The sequence below is a fragment of the Falco naumanni genome, chromosome 6 (genome assembly GCF_017639655.2).
Source record: "Falco naumanni isolate bFalNau1 chromosome 6, bFalNau1.pat, whole genome shotgun sequence".
NCBI lineage: Eukaryota > Metazoa > Chordata > Aves > Falconiformes > Falconidae > Falco > Falco naumanni.
The window spans coordinates 49,833,692-49,853,673 of NC_054059.1; the positions used below are offsets into that span (position 1 = coordinate 49,833,692).

General features: G+C 39.2%; 1 protein-coding gene across 1 annotated transcript; it reads right to left on the minus strand.

The window, feature by feature from the left end:
- Positions 1-171: 171 nt before the first annotated feature.
- Positions 172-19,982, minus strand: PEX3 (peroxisomal biogenesis factor 3). Its single transcript, XM_040599123.1, has 12 exons — positions 19,853-19,982; positions 13,209-13,340; positions 11,808-11,889; positions 8,075-8,118; positions 6,737-6,861; positions 5,317-5,383; positions 5,163-5,217; positions 4,727-4,883; positions 3,736-3,806; positions 2,803-2,925; positions 1,519-1,615; positions 172-1,125 (listed from the first exon to the last, which is right to left on the minus strand). Exons 1-12 carry the CDS (start codon positions 19,923-19,925, stop codon positions 1,042-1,044), a joined length of 1,110 nt encoding a protein of 369 aa, XP_040455057.1. The 5' UTR covers positions 19,926-19,982; the 3' UTR covers positions 172-1,041.

A 19,982-nucleotide genomic window follows, 5' to 3' on the forward strand; every position in this document is an offset into this window, starting at 1 on the left:
CGAGTTGCTAGGCATGCTCAACTTTGGCAGAGTGACAATATTTTAAACAGAGGGTAGATGGCATCCAACTTGAAAAATTCCCAAACTCATTGTGTCAGATTCGTAGGGACAGACCTGCAGCATGAAGTTTGCAAAGAGGTGGTGGTACAGGACAAAAAAAAGCATTACTTGTTTCAGTATAGAGACCAAAGGTTTATTTTTCCTGTGTTAGTAAGTGCAAAACAATTATGGTATAAGTTAAACTTGCTATTGAAACTGTGTTGATTTTAAATGATGGAGCAGGTGAGGTTATTGCCTTTCCTGCTAGTAATGTTAACACACACACAAGTTTTACATTAAAATATTTTATTACAATACGGACAACTGGGCTCAAAATTAATACAAATTAAGATAAAATATTTACAAGTTAATGTGTACAGTGTGGCTGTTTGAACAGCATAAACAAGAGAACTTCTAAAAATCCACATTCCTTTAGTATTAAGTGACAGAGAGAGCACACACCCCCCAGCTTGTACAAGAGGAACGTGCATCAGTTGGCAAAGGCTTTCTGAAGAAAGAGACACTCATTGGAATAACACTTGTAAAATTAAGGAAAAAAAAGTTTTCCTTTATAAAAAGAAAAATCTGAAAGAAGCCTTACTGCTTTTTGCTACTCCGTGCTATTCTCAGATCACCAGCATTAGTTTTTTCCAAAACTTACATGCTCCAGGCAAACAAAGGGGCTTTTTTACTAACTTGTTGTAATACTGCCATCAGATGCCTTTCAGATGCAATAAAAACAATCAAATGAATTATGGAAGACTTTAACCACTTTTTTAATAGAAAAGTCTTTACATACAATGATTCTTTCAACAAGAATATTTGTAATAAGTGTTTGAAACAGAATTCTATCAGAACAAATATGGGCTCACTGCCACTTTTTTCAGAATGTTCTTTCTGCTGTTCTACCACTCCTACATCGTTATAAAATTAACCCAAGCTTCATCAGTAGTCACAAGGGATTTGTTATAAATACACGATCTATTTCTATAAACGTACAGGTCACTTCTCTAGCTGCTGAGGGGTACTAAAAGCTTCATAAACATTAGCAGCAAAATCTTTCACTTGTTCCATCATCAACAGGTCCTGGAAGAAATTTTAAAAGTTTGCTTAATCCAATACACCCATCATGATTCTGACTTTGCTGCAGTACATAATTCATCATGAGAAAAGCACCTGGCACTCCCACAGAGCTTGAACTTGAATTTCTTGCTTTAGAAAGGTTTATGAGCAGAACTGCAAGCAGCACCAAGTCAAGACACCTTTTTGTGCTTCTGCACAGTTTAGCAGAGGAAAGGAATTCTAGATATAGCATTTTTGGAAGATAGAAATTAACAGAAAGTTTAAGTTATGCCAATTGTTTCTCCTTTTTCTTTTAAAGCCCTTAAAATTAAACAGAATGAAGTATATTATTAAAATTAAATATACAACATTCATTTCAAAATTACTTGGGATATTTTAAATAAGCAAGATTCTTACCTGAACAAAGTGACTGGGTGTTTCACTGCATACTGAATGGATCTGTCCATTTATTATTGGAATTATCTTGGCTAAAGGAAGACTGACACTGGAAAGACTAGAAAAGAAGCAAAAATTACTGATCTAGACCTGCTCTGACATTAGTAAAGCTGCTAAGCTGTGATTATTACAGTTCTCAATAATTGCTACTTCAAAAGTAAAGAGTCAAAAGACTGCAAAACAAAATGTACAGATAAGTATTTTTTTTCCCTAGCAAGCCTTTCATTTAAAGTACCAAAGCAAATTTCAGTTGGTGTTCCTATTACACAGTTTCACACTTGCTTCTCACGCAAGAGAAACATGGTTTAGCCAGAGTCTTTCCATGTGTGTATGTAAACAGTTGTTAGAAGTGCTGGTCTACAATCTCACACAATTTCAGACCCTAAACTAGGCTTAGGACAGGCAGCCAAACTACAGCCTTTGGGATATTTTAAGTGATATAAATAGTACGTATTTAAATAAAAACATTACTTGCTGAGAACCATCAGTTATTAAAATATCATACATAAAACCAGTTAGTAGTATTCAAGGGTTTAATTTTAATATTTTAGCAATCATATTGCAAGGATTTGAATTCAGCTTTTGGATTTTTAACATTCTCTCTGCACCATTTAAAACCAAAGTTAACTTCAAAATAAAAGCTGTTTTTAAACTGTCTTCCAGGAAAAGGCAGAAGATCCTGATTGTTAATACCTTTTTTTTCAGCATACTGGTGAAGAAAGCTCTGTACGTGCTCTGGCTACATCTGTTTGGAGAATCACAGTAAAACCCACCTTCCCTGAAAACTAGTCACTGACAGTCAGGGGTGTACAGCGCTTATCTGCTAACTGTAGGGGAATGGCGTCTTTATCACAGCCTCACACGGCAGGCACTGCAGCACATACTCCTGTAGTCACCATCCGTGGGGTAAATCCTCCTTAGCTGGAAAGGCAGTCTGCTTGTACAGTGTTCAGGCAAGGAGTGGAAGTATAGGTCTTCTGATTTCTACTTTTAGATCTCCAAGTAACGGTGGGAAAGACACCTCATGTAAATTCTAGCAATTTCATGGGTGGGAAGAAACGTGCAATACTCCTAGCTGTCTACTTGACCGGTGAGGAAACCTCATTCATTCTTGAAGAGCCAGAAGCAGAATTATTTCCAGCATGAGAACTTCAAGTAGGCAGGAAAATCAATTGCCTTTTTTGGAATTCACTATGAACCCAAAGCATTATTCACACGAGAACCACAACAAAAGAAAACACTTACCTATTTACAGAGCCATTCTGAGAGAGGTCCTGTTCAGTAGGTCTAAAAAACTCTGCCATATTGTCTAATAGTCGACTGAATCCTCTATTTAAACATGTGCTCAAAACTGTACTGAAGTCTGGACTGGAAAAAAAAAAAGGTTTGATTGCTGGGATTTATTTTTTCCAACTAAAACCCCCGGCAAGTATTCAGTGCTACAGATGTCCCTCTCATACAGGAAGATGTATGACCCAGACAAAAGGCCATTGGTATAGCCACCTCAAGACAGACCACCTCCCCAGTAACTCCACAGCAAACCAATGAACAACCTAAACTCCACCCTAAGGTTACTAAAACCCAGATAAACCCAAAACATGCCTCACTTTCTTATGAAGTAATGACATAGAAGGGGCTTATCCTTAAAATACCCCAGGTCTCCAGCAGCTAAGTTGTACGAATAGTTGAGTATTTGACTCAGTTCCCTCATATTGAGCGTTTATTACAGAAGCCTCACTTCAGTAGCTCTCTGGTAAAAGGATGCATACAACCACTCTCAAAACCATGCACTAAAAATCAATTCTGATAAGTCAAAACTGGTGTTCATTTTATCAAAGCAAGTAAATCCAATAAAATGACTCTCACTTCACCCTGCTTTAGCAGAAGAGTACTCCTTTGTTCCTGCATAACTACAGAAAAGGTGAGGAAGAGATAAGGGGGTCTGACTGGGAAGGACATCCTGGTCATCTCATTAAGGCACGATTATTTCTTACACATAAGTTTCAGAGCTCTCAGATTTTGAAAATCCCAGTCTACAATTAGTGAATATAAAAATTTTATGCAGCAGAGTGGTCATATTTCACAAATGAGAGTTGTCAGCTTTTACATGCAAATAATTGTCTTACATAAACAATAGTTGTGAGGAGTTTAATATGAATACAGGATATTTCTGTATACCTTTCTAGCATATCTCTAGTTTCATTAAGTAATTTAATTGTAGCAATGTCTCTTTCTGTGAGTCCACAGGCCTAGAAAAAGCAAATACAGGAACTATTTAGTAAGAAATCCATTGGCAATCATAAGAATAAGAGTAGAAATAGAAGAGTTTTGTACCATGAAATTAAGATGTGCAGGTCAAATCTATTTAAAAGAAAAGATCTAGTGTTGTAAATCTGATTCTTTTTGATCGGTGTTCTAATTTTCCTTTTAAATGGTCACTGTAGGATATTTTTTTTTTTTACCAAAACCAGTATTAGCAGGAAACACCATACTGAGCAAAGTATTTTTTCCACTTCTGACCTCCAAAACTGAAATAAACTGCCTATCATCTTAAGTTAAAGGGTCAAGTGCATGCAGTCGCACACTGAAGCCTAACATTCTTCTTTGTACTACTGTAATACCAAGTTAAGAATGACTTTTCTCCAGCCTGTGGTATGGATGGAGACAAATACCTTTAGAAAATTTAGGAAATTAATGTTACAACTGGGATTAGATACACCTTTCTCTTGATTTCTGTTCATTTTCCAGCCCAAAGCAACAAAGGGCTTCAGCACACCGTCACCTTCTTGTGCATCAGCCAGAACACCACAGCTCCCCATGATCTTTGCTGGTACACAAGTACAAGGTAACACAATTTAGCTTAGGGCTGAGTTAAGCTGCATTGTGTTACAGCATGTATCACAGGCTAGAAGCAGTAACTGGGCTGTGTTTCCACGCTCAAAGCTGACATTCTGAGGATGACACTTGTTTTCAATCAAATCTGCAAAAAGTACAACTTTAATTTGCCTAAAGAGATAATTGATTTATGATGGAAGAGGCATCACCATTTCTTAAACACACGGATGCCACAGGCCAACTGGAGGACTGTTATGCATTGTTCCTTCCCCAGAACAAACAAACAAAAAACACAGAATGAAAAAAGGTAGATGAAAGAAACTGCCAGAAGTACCTGGGTAGCCAAGGGGTTTTCTTCATCCGGCATCAGATAATGACATAAGGGAGAGTAAGATGCAACCTGATTTGAATCTTTATGTTCCACTACTTTCCTGATATCTTTAAGTTTCTGTTCCAGCTCCAGAAGAGACAGGGTGTGCTTAAGGGAAATACTGGAAAGGAGAAAGACTACAGTGTTGACTGCAAAAGGAGTAATGGCACTTTCTCCTCCTCCTGATAACACATTAACAAGTAATGGGATCCCAATCTGCTATATTGGCTTGCACTGGCAGACATAGCCTGCTATAGTAAAACCATTGTTTTGGAAAAAGTCAGTATGCTTTACTTTCTCCTCGCCCCATTTTTTTTTTTTCCTAATAAAACTCATTGTTTTGGGAACAGTGATGACAGTAAAAGTTAAAAGCTAACCACAGAGAAATACAGACTCTTACCTTCCAAAAACTTTATGGACAGCTTGTTTAACAATAGTTATTAACTCAGTCAGTCCTAGAAGGAGGAAAGTGTCAAAATTAATCTAATTATTTGCTCAAATCTAGAAAAAAGTAGAATTACGTAAGCGTAGTTAGTTCATAGTAAGCACCATACCATCTCCTAAAAGGTGCTGAATACTTGATAAATATTGCTGCTGAACTTCAGGAGGAGCTAGTGGTGTCTGTGGGGAAAACAAATCCAACAGTTCTGTGACATGTCAACAGTAGAGAACAATGCAAAAATAATTTTAAACCCACTGTGATCAATTTCCTTAATCTTTTTAATACCCTGCAATAGATGAATTCTCCCATTCTCGTGCAATTCTGTAACTTCTGACTCTCTTCCTGCCATTGACCCATGGATCTTTCACAAGTCCTCTGGTATTCTTCTCTTCAATACTATACAGATCTCTCTTCCATCTTCAGTGGCACAGTAAAACCTTTCACTTGTCATTCGTGTATAGGAAAGTCTCTTAAAAAGCTGCATTGCAGGTGAAACTAGACCCTCCACCTCTCCAAAAATTAAACCCAGTGGAATAGAGTATCTATGCTTAACCCTAACAAAAGCTTTTCTGATAGAAAAGAAGCTTTCAGGAACTGAGATAGGATGTCAGTTTACTCCACCAGAGTGCCTCAGAGATGGCCCTGTCAACCCACTTCTCTACTGGAAAAAAATAACAGAAAGGAAACACATTTCTAGTCCAAACTCACCTTGCCCCTTAAAAAAAAAAAAAAAAAAAAAAAAGCTTTTCCAGGTTTTACAAAGTGAAGCGCAACCTCCATCCATCAGCCCTGGCCTCCCTAATGAAAACTTTTCTTAGACCTGCCTTGACTTTCAGCAGGAGCTATCACAGGGGGGCACATGAGAACTAATCGAAGTTTGTATCCATTATTTTTAGATAAGCCAACCAACAATTTGCAGATCTTGCCCTCTACAATAGGTACTTGCTTACTGTGGGATTGACCTATTTTTATTGAGCTGTGATAGATGTACTATAATGAACAAAACCGAAGCCTTCTACCTCGTTTGGTCGCACCAACAGACATTTAGGTAGGTGGCCTTTTGGAGTTAAACAAAATAGTCAAAATTTCAAAAGTAACATTTTTCTCCTTTAATCCTAAGAAAATGTAACTGGGGGAATGAATGTATGTGCTAGGAAGACCTAAACATTTATATACATTTGAACACATATCTTGGATCACTCACACAGTGTTACTGTTTCACAAAAAATTAAAGCAAAGGAACTATGTTATGGTGGTGTTTAGATACGAAGTAACCTTTTTTGAGCAATACAAATGCCGACAAAAGGTATTCTTCAATATTGCTTGTATTCTGTTAAGCAATAGTATCACCAAATCACCCAAATTTAGAGGCTATTAAAACACATCAATATATCTTACTTCCAGCAATGCTTCCACATCTCCCACTCTTACAAGAACCCTTGGTTTCATTCTAATACTCCTGAGCTATGCCCTTTATCTTTCACTTTCAAGGAAGTGGAAGTTCTGCCTTTGAAACAAAACAAGAAACTTACTGTGCCATTTTTGCAGAGTGCAGCATTATCTAGGTAGATGTAACCGCCAATAATATTTAACTGGACTCGCAAAAGAACTACTAGCATACAGGTACTATATACAGCTACGATGCTTCTTGTGAAACCTTGAAAAGAGACAACAAAATAACATCAAAGTCAAAGAAATAAGGGAGAGTCAAGGAAAGAGAGTGCTCTCCAAGATTCAAGTGCTGCTGATTTTTAAATAGTCACATTGCTCTCATTGGTTGTCATAGCCTGTTTCCACAACACATACCCAAGATGGTCGTAAGTCTAGTATGTGCTGGAGCTACACCTAAAGTGTCCCATTTAAAGTCCTATTTTGCATCTTACACAACTTATTTTGGGAAAAAAATAAAAATTATACAAGTTGTTCCAGAAGGAAAATGGATGTATTGTCAAGTTATCATTATTCATTATGCCAGAAAATACCCACGGTATGTTAGCCCTCACCACGCAACTAAGACACAGAACGTCGAACAGCAGCGTGGGAACAAAAAGTTACCTAAGGCAGGAGCAGCTAATACCTAAAGGAGGTAAGTTAAAATGAGCATCAGCTACCAGCCACTAGGCAGCATAGGATGTGTGGAAGAAGTGACATGAATAAATACAGATGAATATTGAGCAGCAAGGACACGGGAAGAAAGGAGCCAAATCAGATGTAGGATCTGTAAAGGTTTTATGAAAAGGAGAAACAAAACCAAAAGGAAGAAAAGACAAAACCAGGGAGGTAGTAGAGATAACAAATGGTACCAAGGAATAAAAAATAGTAAAAAAAGCTCAGTAATATTCACTACATAATTGTCTGACTTCACTGTTCTTCCTTCCCTTCCACTGCTTCCATCAGCCAATAAATAATAATAATAAAAAAAGAGATGAACCAAAGAGTTCATAACCACTGCTACGGTGGTTCTCTCCAACAGGCTTGAAAAGAGGAAATTGCTGGCCACGTAAGGGCTCGCCTACATTTCTGATTGATGTTTTCTGTTAGGTTCAGCATGGAACTTTCTGAAAGACTAGTCTGAATTTTCTGTGATGGCATAGAAATTTTTGACAAAGTTTTCTTTACTGGGGTTACATGAAGGCCAATAAAATTTTTCACCTTTGTCTCTGAACTTCCAACTTCCCCTGGGGCTAAGAAAAATTCCTTCATGAGGAGCTTTTGAGAGGGGGGGCACGGAGGAAGTTTGCCATGTCGTGTGTTACACTATCTTAATACCTACTGAAACAACAACCTAGCATAAACATTTTAAAGGGTGTGCAAGACATTTTGAATTTATGCTATATATTATGCAGATGGAATCTTTCATTTCCACTTACTTATTATCTTTAAATCCTCCCATATTTCTAACTTGTTTGCTGGCCTGTAGGAAACAAATGGAAACATTAAACATTAAAAAGTACATATTCCTTAGAAATTCATATATTAAATGAAATAGCAGTGCTCTAAGGTGAGCTCATTTAACTACTATACTTGTTCAGACCAGACTCATGTCTACATTGATTTGTCTCATTCAAGAAAGCAGTATATAAACAATACACTATGAAGTTGCAGAAAAGATACTCAAACTTCAATGTATAAATGGGGTATTTAGTGATGTCAATCATACACTTATATTATCAATTTTGAGTGGCTACGCGAAGCAGTCAGGAAAAGCCCACTGATGGTACAAAGTGGTCTTTTCTGGGGCCTCAATCCTGTATACATTTAACATATATCTCAGTTCAGTAGGGCTTCCTGGGTCCACTTTTGCATACTAAGCACAGGATCAGAATTTCTGTATCCTACCTTCTTGCAAGATTTACCATTGCCTGACTGAGTTTTAAAGTTTAGATTTAATCACAAAAACCCAAAGAGATCACGACCATCTGTTGAAAAGGTTTGTGCCATGCACACAAATGCAAGTTGATCTTTCTGCATTTGTTGAGGTGTGTTTACTTTTCTGACCTGACCGATTCCTAGAAGTTTATGTATTCTGCAGTCAAAAGAGCAACATTGTAGATTTTACAGATACACCTGAACTGCCTGTGGTACACCGCAGATTTATAACTACTATCCAGAGGTAATGTTAGCCACACAGCAGCAGCAGCAGTGATAAGAGCACGCTAACCATCCCCAAAGTGTCATCATTCTTCTTGCCTTTTAAGCAGCGTCAATAAAGATTGACTACTGTATATCTATATCATGAAAGACATATATTGTGAAAGCCACTTAGAGAAACATTTGGTAATTTCTTAGGATCAGAATTAACACTTCAATATTGACGACAGATAGTTTAGATTAACCTAGACTTTACATTTTGTAGATTTACATTTACATTACAAAAAGACCTAGTTTTATATTAAAAAAATACACTTTTCACCAGAAATAATTTTTCTTTACAGGCACAACACATGCGCTTTGGCATTACTTTGACCATTATTTAAGCTCACTGCTATAAAATAATGTAAATCAACTGATACAATAAACAACTAAGTCTACAACTCCAAAAAGCAAAGAAACAGATTAAAGAAAGGATAGCTGGAAGAAATACAGGGACCATGGCACATACAAAACCAGTTTATACACGTTTTTTTGCAATCTAGATCTACAGTTTTAAAAGCTATTCCAAAGCAAAACAAAGGGAAGACTGTTAAAAAAGTACAGTAATATTTCTATAGATAAGACGTGTAACAGGACTCAAAACCACATTTATTACTGAGTGGTAAGTTTTCCATGCCAACTGAAGAGAGAAAGAGAAGCCAATACATCAACGTCAGCTGACTATATTTGCACCTATTATGTCAAAACATTTTCTAGAGCTCATGCTTACAAAGTTTCTCCTCACAACACAAAGCAACAGCCAGGTAACAGCTCAAGTCTGCCAGTATTAAGCCTAACAATGGAAATGGGTTTTTCAGTCTTCATCTGCTGCAATTTACTCAAGACACAGCTGCTACTCAAAACTCAACTCTTATTTCACATTTATTTATTTGGAAAACCATTACCTGCTATGGAAGCAAAAAGCAATGCAAACAAAACACCAGAGGTTTGGAATAAGCTAAGTGCTGAATAGGTGGGAGGTAGGCAACATCTGCAAGGCTACAGCAGCAGGTACTTCACCTTATATCATTTAATCATATTCCTTTGAAAAGAGGACAAAGTAAGAACATCTGCAGTCTTGTGTGCCTCTCCCTCTTTAAAAATTTCTCTGGAAGACTGAAGATTTCAGCTGGCTTACACCCCCAACCTACCACTGGCTGCCCCAAATTACTAAAACGATATTAAAAGGGTTTGAATTTAAGCAAGTGAATGGATTTTAAGTTAAAGGAGTTCACCTATGCCATAACACGATCTGTAACATATGGTAACAGAGATTTGTAACATGTTAAGCCATAACACAGACTGTGCGAAAAGGAAAACACGTCTTCAGGGACATTAAGAAAGGTCAGTCTCCACATCTACTCTACTGTATATTCAACAATGGCACTCAAAGGTCCAGAGCCACTTGATCAATCTTCTCAAATGGAAGTTAAACAAATCTGTAGCATAAGAATGCAGAGCTTCTTCAAAGAATTACCTCAAAGTGGCATGAGTCCTGATGGCTGATTCCATGATCCATGTCTTCCCAACCCCTTCTCTACCTTTTCAGTTCAAAATGTTCAAGCATCTAGTTAAAACTTGCTCAGCATAAGTGAAAAAAGGAAGCATTAAGACATAACTCCACTGTGGACACCACTAAATGGACATCAATGCTTACAGGACATTGCTGTAACCAGCATTTAAAAAAATCTTTGTTTTCAAAAATGCATAACAATACTATCAAAGTCTCAACTCTATTTTCACTGGAATTATTGGAATTCAGCAAGTGTCACCATACCTGTAAACTGTTTCAACAGGCGAACAAGTTAGACACATCAGATGTATTACGACAAAAGAACACAGACTACAGAAAACAAACTAAGGCATTGTATGTCTTCATAGGATTCAAAGATTACAGGCTGTTATAGCTGCACAGTCCAGAAGACAAATCTGGTGATCCGCAAGATCTCCTGTCCATTCAGGTTAATTTTGTGCTGAGTAAAACTCTTATTATGAAAAAGATATTAAGTATTCCCTTAAAATTAACTTTTCCTAATTTTTGTTGTTTAGAGTAAATAATATTAAATTACAATCACAAATTCTCAGATAATCTATTACAAAAACATTGTTCAGGCTGTAATCCCCACTTGAAATAGCACATTCTGTTGCCTTGTGGGAGCTTTTTGACTGAAAAAAAGACAATGACTGGATAGGTAATCTACTAAATGCTGGACAGCTGAAGTTATAGTTATATAAATAAGCTAGTGGGAGGTAAACTAGAAAGGCAGTCTAGAGTGAGTCAGAAACCCTGTGTTAACTGCCTACATAACACTTCTACTCCATGCCAAACGCCAAGTAACTTACTCTACTTTCAAGGTATGCTATCACGCACTTTATGTATTTAAAAATATGTTATTTGTTCCTGCAGTTGTAAGGAAACCAAAGGTGTTTTCTGACAGGGAACTGTTCCTCTTAATGTACGACATGCCCCTATTTGTTCAACTTCAAAAAAAAAAAGAAAAAAAAAAGTATTGCTTCTCACAGATTACATCCATTTGCAATCTCATCTTGGATACTTTCTACTGCTACTCACACCCAACCTCGATAAGATTACATAAACATTTTTACAAACACATCATCAACAACTCAGTCAAGATACTCTGTCCTGTTTAACGGAGGACTAGATCTTCTAAGTACTTTTATCTGCCTATCTTACAGGCACTTCAACAAAAAACACGGCTCCCACTGCAGCATCTTAAAGGAGGTATTTTTTCTTGTAATGCTTGGAAAATGTCAGCCATACCTATCAAAATACATCTAACCTGACACAAAATATTTACATAGTGATTTCAAAATACTTTAAAGACTAGTGACTCATTGGGACACAAAATCAAAATCCTGCATGCTCTCTACATCATAAATATATAATTTGAAAAAAAACCCTTATCACAAAACAGGTGATCTTTAACACAATTAACAAAACCGTCTTACCTATTTTTAAGAAGAGATGTGAGACTCTCAGAATTTAATTGATGCATTAAGGCATCCCTCAATGTTGGAAGCATTGACAGCACTGTTATTAAAAGAAAAAAAAAAAAGAAAAAACCCTGTCAACATAAAAAAAAAATCATCATAAACCTATTCCCAGCTCTCACTCAATAGCTGCTATACAACGTCAATCCCATTTCTCAACAGGCAAAGCTGGGAGGATAAGCAAAATACAGAACTCCGAGAGTACTCGGAAACGCAACTACCTGTGTGCCTCTCCTGAGACTGGGCACAATGCTCCCCTTACGCGGCTACATGCCTTTGTTGGCTCTAGCTGTGGATGTGTACTCACACCCTGCATATTTGCATATACGTGTCTTCAACTCCCCAGAAGAAAAACTGGTGAAAATCTATACTGCTGCATTTCTCCAGATGAAAAGAAAAAGATCTGAGGTTTGGTTTTTTTTCTTCAACAAGAAAACCAAGGAAAGGTACATGATGGGAACAGGAAATGGAAAACAAGCGTGCACAGAACATCATAAATACTAAAAAAAAAGTATGAAAAATCTTGACAAGAATGCATGATGCCATACAGAAGGTACTTCATACAAAGAGGGCAAAGAAAAACTTAGTCCTAGCAGTAAAATTAAAGCCAGCACTACAAAATGGAAAAGATGAAAATGAAATACCAATCGGTCAGGGTAAACAAGGTGCACAGAAAACATCTGCAGCCACCCAAAAATCTAATACAAATTTCAACAGGAAAATGTAGCCTGATTCATTTTATAGAACTAGTTTTGAATGACCTGTATCTACAACAATAGCAAGGATTTTGTTAAATTCTGCTCTACCATCTCCTCTTCAAAAATCCAAAGACCAGTGCTGTAAGATGAATAGTTGTACTTTCTGCTTCCCAGCTAGTTGGGTACCTTTTAAATGTTACATGTTAAAACACAGGGAACTAACAGGCTGACATGCTTATTTGTAAATAAAAATTACTCACCAAACTCTCTCTGTGTAGCTTACTAACAACATGCTAGAATGAGTAAAGTAATCCTGCTGTAGATTCAGTATTGTTTGAATCTAGCTGCTGTTTCATACCTCAATACCACATGCAGTTTAGGGCAACATACAAATGATTCTGAAGTAACAAACAACTGTAACCTGCGAGTATATCTGTATGCATTATAGATGGATAAGTATTCAGATAACCCCTGGAAATCCCTTCAATACTCTGTTCTTCAGATTGTTTTTTTATTATGCAAATGACTATTTATGCACTAGCATTTAATTAAGATTTTGAATTCACCTACATTTCTTATTCTTCTTCCATCCTGCCAACATGTAGTATAAATCTCCAAATAATTCCACCTATCACAAACAGCAGCTATTTCCTTATCTTACCTGTCATATTGCATGTCCTCTGATTACTTTCAAAATGATACTGCCTTCGTGCTTGGGCAATGTATTCGGCTGCCTCTCGTTCTTGGATTTCTCTGATTTTCTTCTGCCCATATTTTCCCAGTAAATAGACTCCTACAGAGAGATTTGCATATTACAAGCTGTTTTGAAAATGCGAGAAAGGCCCCTTCAGCCCCCTCCTTGGATTTTAAACCGTAAGGGTGCAATAGTGGGTTTTCTGGGTATATGTGGGTCTTGAGTATTTTAATACTGATTGACAAAATAATACTTAGAAATAATTTTTTCAAAATTAATTAAAGTATCAAGGGTAATGACTTGAATCAGCATAAGAAACTTTCCTGAGAAGATATATCTTGCCTTTCAAAGAAGGCATTTTTAGTACTACTGCAATGTGAACAACTAGTACTGAAGAGACTAAAGCACATATTGGGAAGAAAAAACAATGTAGAGTAACAAAAATCAAAAAATAGAGAAACGGAAATGCATAGGTATGGAGATGGATGAAAATTTAAATTTTTAAAAAAGGTATATTTCTAAAATTAGCAGAAGTTAGAGGTAAACCCCAAGTCTTAAAAATCACATAAGAGAAAAACGTTACAGACCCAACAGTTCCTTTGTTTGGTCCTGAAACTTCTGTAAGAAGAACCTTGGCTTTGGTGGGGCTTGGCTGTCGCCCTCATTTCTTACCATGCCTGGTTCCTACTCTCCAGATCCCCTCTTCTACCCTTGAAGATCCGATAATCCCTCATCAGTTTCACTACAAATCTCCATTTCTGCGAAGACCCACCAAAATTTTTTCTCTACATTTCCTCCTCTCCCAGCATAAATCCCCTTGAAGTTTCCCCCAACTGCTCTTCCCATATCATCAGGGGTTCAGATCTCTCTCCATGCTGCCTGCAGTCCTCTTCTCATCCTTCCTTATCTCCACCCTGCTTTCTAAGCCACTCCTCAAGATACCACATCTTCTAGAGCAGGGATCCTCAAACTACGGCCTGTGGGCTGGATACAGCTCCCCAGGGTCCTCAATCCAGCCCCCGGTATTTACAGACCCCCCCGCCGGGGGTTGGGGGGGAACCAAGCAGCCGCAGATGGCTGCCTGCCACTGCATCCGTGCACCGGCCCCCTGGTTAAACAGTTTGAGGACCCCTGGTCTAGATTACCCCCAGTCCTTTTGCCCACTGCAAGCTGCTTTGTATGGATTTCTCCCCCTCCACCGATACCTTCTTACAGCACACCCTGTGTACCAAGTTCATTTGCGGTCTCCTGTGTGCACTAGTAGCAGCAGTTCCCTGTTTAGGTGCATAACCAGCCCTTCCCATGTTCTCTCATGAAAAAACTGACAGGGAAGGTGGGGATTGTATGAGGTAGGCCAAACCCAAGCAGAAAAAGACTGTTGTACAAGATGATCATCTTCTGTCCACTGCAGAACAACTCCCTAAGTACTGAAACTGCTCTACAGACCGTCAGCTCCAACTCTGTCAAGTCAATAATGGCACACAGGAGAAACGTGAATAGCAAACCTTTATTTACTTCCACCAAGTACTTCCACTTCAAAGGCTGCAAACGCAGAGCCACAGTTTTCTTCAAAGTTCTATTTTCACATTTCAAAGTTAGTATCTGAATGAATGAGGCATTTAACAGTTGCTGAATGATGGAAGTTTTAAAACTATTTTTATAAGCCAGATCCATAAAAACTACAAAAAACCCACAAACAAACCCCACATTCCCCAAGACTTTGAATTCCGCTACATTTGTTAGGTCATTAAAACCCTTCAATACATTCTTCAAAACTATCATTAGTATGTCAAAAGGCTTGTCAACTTTGTGGCCCAACATTCATGACTGCAAAAAAACCCTGGCTATTCATATTGGTTTTCTAATAGGCAACTACAGGCTAGACCAGTTCGGAACACCCACAGTCACTTCCATTTATTTCCCAAAAGCCTCATAAAATAAAAATGGGGAAGTCACTCTCTCTTGCTTCAGACTTTAGGCAGACTGATCACTTGACATGTGGAAGATGCACCCGATTAGATGCAAATTTTAATATCTATATTTCCATATACAAAAAATGCAATTTGACAACTAAATTATTACCAAAATCAGACTTCATAAATAACAATTAGATTATTTTTCTCTAAAAATTATCGATCCCTGCCAAGAATATCTATTTAGAACACAACTGTCAGTGTACTGATGTATTTTATCTTTTATTTTGCAGCTAACATACTGAAACAGCAACAGGTTTTTTTGTATTTACAAATAATTTTTGAACGCAAGATTTTTCCAATCATTTTATCCCACCACATCTCTCACATTACATTAACATACAGTCATTTGTCCCCATGTCTACTTACTTTTGTAGTCACACAGAGTAGTTACACAGAGTCAAGGTCTTTTCTGCTTCTCACACTGTACCACCAGTGAGCAGACCGGGGTGGCACAAGAAGCTGGGAGGGGACACAGCCAGGACAGCTGACCCCAACTGACCAAAGGGATATTCTATACCATGGGACATCATGTCAGCGATAAAACTAGGGTGGAGGTTGGCAGCGGGGGGCACTGCTGCTTGGGGACTGGCTGGGCATCAGTCAGTTCATGGCACGCAACTGTTTTCACTTGCATCACTTGTCTTCCTTGGGTTTTATTTTTCTCTCTCATTTATTCTTCTCCCTTTTCCTTGTAATTTCTTTTTTTAATTATTAGTACTAATAAATTATAATAATAAACTGGTTTTATCTCAACCTGTGAGTTTTCTCACTTTTACTCTTCTGATTCTCTTCCCCATCCCGCTGGCAGTGGGGGCAGGGGGCAGCACATGATAAGGAGTGGAGAGTGTGAGTGAGCGGCGGAGTTTAAACCAGTGTCCTACAACATCCATATCCTGTGGGAGCAATGCTTTGGTTCATCTGTTAACAGTGAATTGAGACAGATATGTTCTAATTTGTCTCCGTAGCTCTCTTCAGCACTGTATAGTCTTTTCCCATCTAAATGTAAGTAATGGAAGTAAGCGTACAAAATCTGCAGGCTCTTACACATTCATGCCAGTGGCCTCAAACAGGTAGGATATTTCTCACATCACTTAAGTTATGGCTTACCTCTCCCTCAGCTCTTTCCTTTCTTCACAGGTGGGATAGAGAGAGAAAAAGGGTGGGATAGGTAACTAGAAGGCATTAGTTTTCAGGAAACCTCTTTACAACCCTATGTGACCTGGTTTACCCTCATAGCTATACTTCCCTCAGAAAATAAAACTAAAGGCAAATTTTCCTTTAAAAAAATATTATGTAGAAATTGCTCTGACACACAGAAGCCTGTACCCTTCCAGAACACTGACAGCTATGTAAGTTGTGGTTTGTCCTTATGTACAAGCAAGCCATGCATCAGGTGACACACAATTGTCCCATTATGGTTGAAAACCATATTTAACATAAGAAGGCCTTATTCTCTTGGCACCTTCGAGCCCCACCAAAACGTTCTTAACACCCCTGCACACACAAACCAAAAAAAAAAACTTTGATAAGCAGACAGATTTCTGAACTGCAATGTTCTTCACCTGCTGCAACCTTCAGCTTGCAGAAAATTGAGCAATAGTTCACCACTGAAATCAGAACCATACGTTGCAGACACACCCAGAACTTGCTCTTCTACTGCAGCAAGAGAATTTCAACAGCAAGTTTGTAATATCCATTGAAATCCACCTTGAACTGAGCACTGAGACAGGCAGTCACCTTAAAGTGGTAAAGTTGTTTCTACTTAATAAGAACAAGTGAAGGTAACATGTCCTTGCAGCTCTGTCATGCCAGCATTCTCTCTAAATATCGCTAGTGGGTTTAACCCCAGAACACTAGATCTTCCTTGCTTGAAGAGATTTAAATCTTTTTAGTATGCAATTTACTTTATATTGCTAAAAGAACAGACTTCTGAAGAAATGGTTTGTACTGGGTCTTTGCTAAGTTGAGGTCTTCTCAACCTTGCTCTATTGTTAAGGGATAATTACATCCATTTCAGTTGCTTTTCCCTCTATTTGAGCTCCTACTTTATGAGTTGTGTATCTTTGTTAGCAGAAAAACCCGTTGCAGTTTTGGGATTGACAGAAATTACACTAAGAATAACAGCCACTGATAGTGCACAAGGAATCCATCTCAGTAAACAGAAGAAAGGCTACCAACCAACTTGAATTTTGGTGCAATAATTCTTCAGTAACACAACACCGATAAAATACTATATTGTCTAACAAATCATTAAATATTCACATTAATGTATGACCATGTGCCAGTTAAAGACTTAAAATCATTAAACCTTGTGATGTCCCATTTTCTTTGTTAAATAGTCCTCCTCAGAAAATGCATCTACAGCTCTTAAAAAAGCAAACATACACCAGAGAGATGCAGATTCTAGTCTCTGGCATTAACTCAGAAGATTTGGATGCTTTTCTTAAATCATTCAGCCACTTCCAAATATTCTGCCTTCAAGTAAGAGCAGCTGCGTGAAGTTGCATTGTACCTTTCAAAGTCAAGCAGTATTTTTTGGAATGAGTTTATTGTGGATCTTGGAGTTCTGATTAATTGGTGGTGGCATTACCATAGCTTCTGGAGTTATTTTAAGGTCTGATCCATAACTAGTATGCAGATGGACAAAGCACTCACAATTCAGCTGCTGAACAGCTGTAATTCAGCATTCTGCAGTAAATCCCTCCATCTCCCGAGCTGCCTCAAAATACCATGGTGTAAGTTGCAGCTGGTGGCAGCTAATGATGCTCTCCTGCTTGTGGATGCCCTGATTTACTACCAAGTATCAAATTCAAAAAAGTGATTCTCTACAGAGACCTCAAATACAACATGGCCTGAGGAAAAAGGTACTAATGCTTTAGGCAACAACTGCATAGTTCAGTATTTCCAGTCAGAACTTGAAAAGCTTGTTAGAAGAGGAGCATCTTGGGCGTTTCATGGATCGGTCATACTTTAATTAACTTTATTTTAGTCCCTGATATTTATTTAAGTGCACCTTATCCAGTTAGTAACATTTCAGTGAAAGTGACACTGAACTGTACATAAACAGCACCAATTATAAGGAAAAAGCTTATGCAGTGATATTAGGATGGTTTGCAGGCTGGCAGAGAGCTGTTTATACATGATTAATTGATGATTTCAGGCTATGAAGACTACCAAGAGCCAGAAGGCCCCCGATATCTGCTTTCCCACTTGGACATTAATCCATGTTTACTAGCGGAAACTGGGACAACCGATGATTTTACTATTCCCGTTTGCCTGCCCACCATTCTCACAAAGACAATTGAAGGGGAACAGCTTGCAGGTTACAACCCAATAAAGTAAATCTGTTAACATGGTGGGCTGTAAGTGTGGTGGCTCAGAAACTGGTAAACATTATATTCTGCTGTACTCGCAGAGTCAGGAAACCTGCAGGTGAGGGGGTAAACCAGAGAATAGGCCCGACAAGTACTTCAGTTACCATAATCTAACCTATTATCGAGTATTAATACGCGAAAAATGCAGAAGGAATTAATGCTGAAAGGATGCAGAGGGCACAACAACCAAGGCAAGTCAGAAGTATATACAATTTACCTTCACAAGAGACCTCACCTGAATATGAGACAAAATGTACTACAAAACCCCTGTAGCTCTCAAAATATTTAACTGTTCAGGCAAGTTCTAGTGCGTATAAAGAAATACAAACTTTCTTTAACAACTCTGTAATATTTAATTCTGTGTCATTTGCATAAGACACATCTGATGATTGAGCATGCAAAGGCATGGCTGTACCTTTTGAGTACTATCTAATCTCCACCTGCACAGATACGCACTTTTATTATTAAACAGATAAATATCCAAGGTGTTCTTTTAAATCCAGTTCCAACTAAAAATAACCCTATAATAACTCCAAGGAAAGGAGGAGCTTACCAAACCATAACCACCCTACAGGTTAGACAAGCACCTTAAGGAAGAAAGAACAGCTTGAATAATTAACGTAAATCCTCCTCTCCCGTAAAGTTTTGTGTCTGCAGTTGTTTATACTTGACAATTCACCTGAACTCACGAATCGCTTTTAAAAGTACAGGCGTTCAACCTCCGTCCTAAGAACCACAATGTAAGCGGCACCCGCGCCTTGCGCAGCTGGATGCTGTTGGGAACCCCCCAGACACCCGCCGTAAGCACACCCGGGCAGCCCGAAGGGACGACGCGTAGATTTTCCTCTCTGCCTAGGAGAGGCCTCCCCCTGCCACCCCACTGTCCCACGGGCGGGCGGTGGGCGCCTTCTGCTGTCCCCAGCGAGGCGCAGGGCTGCAGGCCACGGCGGAGCCCCCTGCGCCACGGCCCGCAGCGGTGCGGGGCCGAGGCCGGCCAGCCCCGCGCCACCGCGGGGGGTCACGCCATCGGCCGGCACCGGGCGGGCGCGGGGGCAGCTAGGCCTGCCCGCCAGCCGGGAACCCGCCTGACCGCAGGGGGCCGGCCGGGCGCAGCGGCCGAGCGCCGCCTCCCGGGGCGCCTCCCCAGCGGGAGCCGGGAGCACCTCAGCGACAGCGCGGCGGGGGAGGCCCCGCGGTCGGCACGGAGTCGGCCCGTGCTACCGCTCACCGCGGCCCCTGCGCCCGGCTACCGGGCACTCACCGCCGAGGAAGGTGCCGAGGACGAGGCACTTCTTCTTGTGCCGCTTGAGGAAACTCCAGAGCGAGCGCAGCATCCTGCGCGCCCGGCCCGGCCGCCCCTCACCTCCCCGCGTCAGCGGAAGAGGCGGTGG

Excerpts from the sequence above, each read along its gene's own strand:
- PEX3 (XM_040599123.1), bottom strand. The coding sequence starts at position 19,925 with ATGCTGCGCTCGCTCTGGAGTTTCCTCAAGCGGCACAAGAAGAAGTGC. Across the intron at positions 6,862-8,074 it reads GGAGGATTTAAAGATAATAA|GTTTCACAAGAAGCATCGTA; the intron begins GTAAGTGGAAAT and ends TCTCTTTTCAAG. Across the intron at positions 5,384-6,736 it reads CACTCTGCAAAAATGGCACA|ACACCACTAGCTCCTCCTGA; the intron begins GTAAGTTTCTTG and ends TTTTCCCCACAG.